The sequence below is a fragment of the Leptonotus elevatus genome, chromosome 6, assembly GCF_054856555.1.
Source record: "Leptonotus elevatus isolate MCC_2025b chromosome 6, RoL_Lele_1.0, whole genome shotgun sequence".
Taxonomy (NCBI): domain Eukaryota; kingdom Metazoa; phylum Chordata; class Actinopteri; order Syngnathiformes; family Syngnathidae; genus Leptonotus; species Leptonotus elevatus.
Genome location: NC_141244.1, coordinates 23113783 through 23120646, shown reverse-complemented (window position 1 = coordinate 23120646; position 6864 = coordinate 23113783). Strand labels below are relative to the sequence as shown.

General features: G+C 38.0%; 1 protein-coding gene across 1 annotated transcript; it reads right to left on the bottom strand.

Annotated features, from left to right (window-relative positions):
* Positions 1–1627: 1627 nt before the first annotated feature.
* LOC147172790 (nuclear inhibitor of protein phosphatase 1-like) lies at positions 1628–5940 on the bottom strand. Its single transcript, XM_086079031.1, has 7 exons — positions 5869–5940; positions 5376–5436; positions 4839–4992; positions 3590–3807; positions 3354–3498; positions 2321–2385; positions 1628–2259 (listed from the first exon to the last, which is right to left on the bottom strand). Exons 1-7 carry the CDS (start codon positions 5919–5921, stop codon positions 1906–1908), a joined length of 1050 nt encoding a protein of 349 aa, XP_085935157.1. The 5' UTR covers positions 5922–5940; the 3' UTR covers positions 1628–1905.
* Between the last annotated feature and the right edge of the window lie 924 nt (positions 5941–6864).

The window sequence follows — 6864 nt, the reverse complement described above, 5'->3', positions numbered from 1 at the left end:
GTACGTCACTTCCGGCCATAGACGATGTAATTGATGTGCTTTATATATATATATATATATATATATATATATATATATATATATATATATATATATATATATTAAAGAACCTTATTTTTTACTTTTAATAAAGTTTCCTGTCCAAAGACGTAACTACAGAAAGTACCGCAAGTTATTATTTTTAATTAGCATTGAGTCAAACATCACATAAACGGTTATACAGTGCAACATTATGACTATGAGCATAGACGCTACTCACAAAAAGTTAGGGATATTTTAGGATTAAGCTTACTAATGAAAAATAATACAATTCAATATAAACTCATATCGTTTTTGTTTTGGCGTGAAGAAAGTAGCCCTTGTTTCTTTCCGTCTCTGATTTGTGCACTCCACAGCCATCAGATTATATTTGAACAGTCTCCTTACACGCAAGTGTTCATTAAATTTGACATCTAGTCCTGTCTTTTGTCGACTTCGCCATAAGATGGCAGCAAAGCATCTAAAACATTAGATCATACTAGGCATCCAAGTTGCACACCAAGTTACAAAAATGACTGTATTTAGTAGTAGTAATTTAACACAAACCGGAAGCTCACGAAATACGTTAAATAAAATTATAAAATACACAACATATATAAAGTATAATATAAGACAAATATAAAGACTTGTTTGCATTACTGGTGTAATCTAACATTTCCCGAGTGATTTGTTTGATAGAGTTTTGTGAAGTTATAGGGAACGCTTAAATGACTAACTGGAATTCAAGTACATAAATTGTATTTTATACTAATGGTTCATTTTTCTTTATTTTAGCCTCAGCCTAACTTATAAGACCAAACCATTCAAGTATAAGTAATCTGATCTTATTGTAATACAAATTAGTGTTAAAAAAAAAAAAAGAACTTAAGAGGACCAAATTCACTCGCAATTGCAATATTAAGGGGAAATAAAATCACAATTTGATTATTTCATTCAGCCTTAATTAACTCATTCATTGCCATTAACGGCTATAGACGTCAAAAATTCATTTGAACTATTTCTATTAGTTTAAATTTTTTTCCACTTTTAGCAAGAGTATGAAAATCAAGTTTTTTTTTGTACATTTAGAACAGATATACAATTTTTGATTAATTGTTAACTAGTGAAGTAATGCGGTTAATTTTGATGAAAAATTAAATCACCTGACGGCCCTAATTTTTAATAATCTTTTCCTTAAAATATATATATATATATATATTATTTTTTTAAATTAGTTTATTAAAAAATTAGGGGCGTCAGGCGATTATTATTTTTTAAACATAATTAATTGTATTACTTCACTAGCTAACTCACGATTATTCACAAATTTTATATCTGTTCTAATACAATAAAAAAAAATAGGCTTTCATACTCTTAACAAAAGTGGGGAAAAATGTTAAACTAATAGAAATAGTTCAAATTAAATTTTTATGTCTATGGCCGTCAATGGCAGTGAATGAGTTAAAATTAAATTCTGAAATTTCACCCAAAATCCAAAATATCCCCAACTTTTCATGAGCAATGTATCTAGAGTGTATTTACACAATAACCGCATCGCTTTCTTTAGTTACACTTGTGGCTTGTCACATTAAAATATGGGGTATAAAAATATCCTTTTGCCATTTATTAATAGCGTCTGCAAAAAACATTGAAAAGAGTGGAAAACAAGTGTAAAACATAGGAGAGGAAACAAAATGAACTTTAGTCTGTGACACACAAACACTTCTAACGGTGGCTCAAAATGTTTTCTTATCTTGTTTGTACGCAGCTCCTTTCGCGCCATGAGCCTCGGCGTGAGGCGATGGCTGAAAAAAAGACGCGAGGAGGGAATGGCGTCGCCCCCGCCAGGTCGCAGCCCGAGAGTCAGCCGTCGCCGCTCAGATGAGCTCAGATGAGCAGCGACGGCGTGGGCTTCTTGCCCGGCCACGCTTCTTTGGCGTATTTCTTTTTGCGCGGCTCGTTGTGGGTCTCTGGGAGGTAGGGCACCGTGACCGGCGTGGGGTTGAGGGTGACGGGCGGCCGGGGGGCCTCGGGGGCCAGGTCCACCTCCGGGGCCGGGTTGGGGAAGGGCAACGGGAGGCCGCCCTGCATGGAGGCGCCGCCCGGGGCTCCCGTGGGCTGGTGCTCGTGGCTGGTGGGGGGCAGGTCGCCGTAAAGGCCGCCGCTCAGGGAGTAACCGTGCATGCGCTTGACGGCGAATTCGTCCAGACTCAGCGTGTTGTGGCCCTCGGAGCGCCGTTTCTGTGGCAAGCATGTGGTTAGAAAACGAAATGAAGGCAGATTTCCGTTTCAAATGTCTTACCTTGATGGGGACGACGGCTGTCTGCACCATGTTCCTGAAGCGTCCCACCGAAGGGTCGATGTCCTCTGTGGGGCATTTGTCAATGCAAAATGTTGTTTCAGTTCGTTTGAATTTTGATCAAATTAAAACTCTTGATTTTGTCGACGATTTTTTTTCTCTCCAATTTCAGTGGTGGTTATTTGGTTTGTTTTTTTGCATTTATTTACAATGTTTAATATGTGAGCTCACTCGTCTAAACATGACATTCTGATTAATATTACATTTGTGGAATATGAGTTATGAAGCAAAATCCTGCCATTTTTATCCATCTCAGGGGGCGGCCATTTTGCCAATTGCTGATGTTACCTCCACCAGGGAATGCTTGTTTTGGTGGCCGTTTTATTAGTTAGCGTGTGGGTTTGTGGAAAAACTACCAAACAGATTCTAAGAAACTTTGTGGAAGGGGCGGGCCATGGGTTAAGGTGAAAATAAGGACTCTTTGATGGCGGTTCAGTTTGATCGTTTAACTGTTTACAAGTAAATTTGGAAACACAAAAGGTCTTTAATTCATTCACTGCCAGCCCAGTTAAAATTGATTTTTGACGTCTATAGCCGTCACTGGCACTGAATGAGTTAAAGTGGAAGTCAACCGTAAACATTTCTTGACAATATGTGACCTCACTCGTCTAAACATGACGTTCTGATTAAAATTCCATTTGTGGAATATGAGTTAAGCAGCCGTTTAAAAAAAAAAAAAATCCATGTCGGGGGACGTCCATTTTGCCACCTGCTGTCGACTTAAGATGACATCACATTGCTCTGGGCTCAGGCAACGACCAATGACAGCTCACCTGTTCTCTGAAGCTGACCCGAGCAACTATGATGTCATCTTCAGTCGACAGCGAGTGGCAAAATGGCCGCCCTCTGATATTGATAAAAAAACGGCTGGATTTTGTCCCAAAAATAATAATACATTTTTTGATTGACTTGCCCTTAAGTATGATAACCGTGCCGCACACTCAAACTGAATTTGCAAACCAATTTTCAGGCGTACCCGGATTGATGATGCAGTCCTCGTCACTGAAGGTCACGCGCGAGTTCCTCCTCTTCCTCTTGGGCCTCTGGATGTCCAGGTTGCCCTCCTCGATGGTCAGTGTGGAAATGCGCTTGTTGTGGGCCGTGTTGAACTCGGTGAGGTTCTTGTGGTACAATCGCAGGGCCGTCAAATACAACATTGACAGAGGATACTCGTTGACGGATAAATGTCAGCGTGCTATAAAACGAACGCACCTCCAGCTCCGTCTCCTCCTCGGGCAGCCCGAGAAGCCCTTTCAGCTCGTCCTCGTCTCCGATTTTAACGTCTCCGGTGCCGGCGCCTCCCTGCGTTTGGGGCTTCTCTCGGATGGTGTAGGTGCGCGTGGACGCCCCGAAAGACAGGGTGGAGTCGATGGGAACCTGCTGGGGTTTGTGTGGCTCCAGGCGGATGTGTCCCAGGAAGGTACCGTGTGCTGCAAACATGGTTAGATGCGGAGGATAATTTGATTCAGGGTGAATTTAGATCAAAAGGTGGTGGCTCGGGGTTTGGACTGGGGGAAAAAATTGAAAACTTGAATTTATTTTCACAAAATATTGTCAACTAAAATTAACCTAAACCAGGGGTCGGCAACCTTTTCTGTCAAAAGAGCCATTTTAGGTCAATTTTTGTTGTTGACTTTTTTGGCAATTGCAAACATAATTTATCGTCTTTTTTGTTATTCTTTTGTTTCTGGACATGTTATGTGTACTTTTTGAACATTTTCTACTATTTTGGCAATTTCAAGAACATTTTATGGTAATTTTCTGTTGTTTTCCTTCCTTTTTGAACATTTTACGGTCACTTTTTGGACATTTTTTAAAAACCTTTTCATCTACCTTTCATCAACTTAAAACATTTTTGACTGACAATTTTTGAATATTTAATTATTCATTTATAATCTAAAACATTAATTTATTGAAAACTTTTTTATCTACCTTTCTCTCTTTTTGTGACAACTTAAACATTTTTGACTGACAATTTTTGAATATTTAATTCATTTTTAATCTAAATCATTAATTAATTAAAAAAATTTATTTACCTTTCTCTCTGTGACAACTAAAAATTTTGGAATGGCAATTTTTGAATATTTATAAATGTTTAATCTAAATCATTAATTGATTACAAAAAACATTTTCATCTACCTTTCATCTCTTTTTGTGACAACTTAAAAATTTGGGGGGGAAATTAAATATGTAATTATTCATTTTTAATCTAAATCATTAATTAATTTAAAGAATACTTACTTAAAAAAATAAAATAAATATGTAAAAAATAATAATTTCTATATATATTTTTTTAATCCACTGGGAGCCACAGGAGAAGGACTAAAGATCCACACGTGGCTCCTAAGCCTCACTAAACAAACACATTTTAAAAATGACCATATTTCCTCAAATAGATTCACAGATTCATTCCGAGTTGCATTGATTAGAGAGCAGCAAATTCATTTTGTTGGTGTCTTACTGCTGTTGAGGTCGATGAGAAAGAGCCTGTTCAGGTGTTTGTGGTAGACTAGGGCGGCATGGACGCGCGAGCACGACTGATGGTCGATGGTGAAGTCGCACCAGTCTGGATTCCTGCCGAACAAGTAGAACTTCTTTTCGTCTATGATCAGTTTCTGAAAAAGAAGGGGGAGGAAAAAAAAGTAATTTTGTCAGTCGGCGCATCGGCCAGTCAACAATTTCCAGCTGTGCCTCTGAGCCATAACTCAACAGTGCCACTATCCACTGAGAAGCTTAAATATCAGAGCTCAGTGTTGCTCTCGCACCTTTCGGAAGCCGTGCAGCCATGGAGAGGGAGGTCAGTGTGCTGTGCAACACAACTGACGCTCACTGGGCTGCAGAGCTTGTATCTGATGCAATACAATACACACACTAAAGCCTTTAGCACTTCGTATATTTTCAGATTCCAACTCCCACAAAAGTGCGCCAGATCAAAAGGAAATTGTCCAAGGGTGACTACAGTTGAGAACCGCTGTTAGTAGTATCACATTCTGCTTACCTCGATCAGTTTGTCTCCTTTCATCACATCGAGATGGAGCCCGACGGGTGGCTTGCCTCCCCTGAAATCAAGTGCATTTTGGGGGGTTTCTACTTAGTACATCTTAAACGCAGTCGGAGTAGACGCAAGTGCAATGAATGAATGAGTCACGAGTGACATCGTGCAGAAAGTCATCTCATTAAAAAAAAAAAAAATACATAAAAACAAAGTGATTTCTCCTCATCCTTGTGTCAACAAAATGCCGTTATCACTCATAAAATTATAATTTTTACATGCGATCCACATATTCGGTGGGGAGATAGCGAACCCCCTCGCCGCTAACAACGCTGGTTAGTATCGGAGACATGCTAACGCTAGCAGCACCAGCGAAAATAACAAAATGGCATACGAAAAACGAGATTTATCCAACTTTGAACACATTTGACGGCTTGTCCGTGCATCCTCAATTGTATCGCGCTACAACGTTACACGTTAAGCTAGCGCAGTTTCTCACCATGTTGGACAATCAAAAGGAGGAGGGCCCTCTGTGCTAGTTTTAGTCGCCATCTTGGCCTCATCTTCCCAAAGCCGCGGTGTGTGCTGGGTAATGCCGGCACGCGGAGGCTGTTGGGAATTGGAGTTTCACCAAGAAAGAGACTCTCGCACGGTTTCAACGAGTTTATCATTGTATTTTTTTGTTTATTTAGAAAATTTGGATGTTTAATTGATGAAAATAATTCATAATTTCTCAAGTTAAAAAAAATAAATATTTACTCTTGGGTTAAAAGAGGCACAATATTGTAAGACACAAATAATGTTTGCTGGAGACTAAATTCTGTATTGGGTGAATAATAATATATATGTCTTAAGATAAAATATTATTTCACGAGTCACAGTAAAAAAAAAAAAAAGGAATTACATCATGAAACATGTAAGCTACAAAAATAACAAACAAAAATTCAAGAAAAACTCTTAAAAAAAAAGAGTGTTTAAAAAAAAAACGGAAACGGAAACGCATTTTTACGTTTATAAAACTAGCTAAATTTACTATGAATATAATGAAAATGTTTCATCTTTGTCAATTAATTTCTAATGGCTTTAGGTGTTTATTTTTAATGTATTTATTTGAGTTTGGGAATTGTAGTTTACTACTACACTTACACAGTACTTATTGTTCTTTTTTATTTTTTTAACCTTGCACTCAACAAATATCCCATAAATAGGCCTAACTATGAGAAAAAAAATGAAAATGAAGCATAAAAAAACTACTAAAAACTAACAATGAATTTAAACAAAGTCAAAATGAAATAAGAACTAACTATAATGAAAAATCCAAAACTATTATAATTATCCCCTGTGTATGAATGTATCAATTTCAGAATTCACTTCATAAAATAAAACTTAAATCCTGTATTATTATTTTTTCTTGGCGGTGGAAAAAGCAACATTATTCCCGTAAGATCCCCCCCCCCCTCCCCTCTCTCTCTTGCAGCGCAAGTTGTGACCTCTG

Coding starts and splice junctions, on each gene's coding strand:
- LOC147172790 (XM_086079031.1), bottom strand. CDS start 5,921: ATGGCGACTAAAACTAGCACAGAGGGCCCTCCTCCTTTTGATTGTCCA. Junction 5,437..5,868: donor CCTTTTGATTGTCCAACATG/GTGAGAAACTGC, acceptor ACTTGATTTCAG/GGGAGGCAAGCCACCCGTCG. Junction 2,386..3,353: donor GGACTGCATCATCAATCCGG/GTACGCCTGAAA, acceptor AATGCCCCACAG/AGGACATCGACCCTTCGGTG.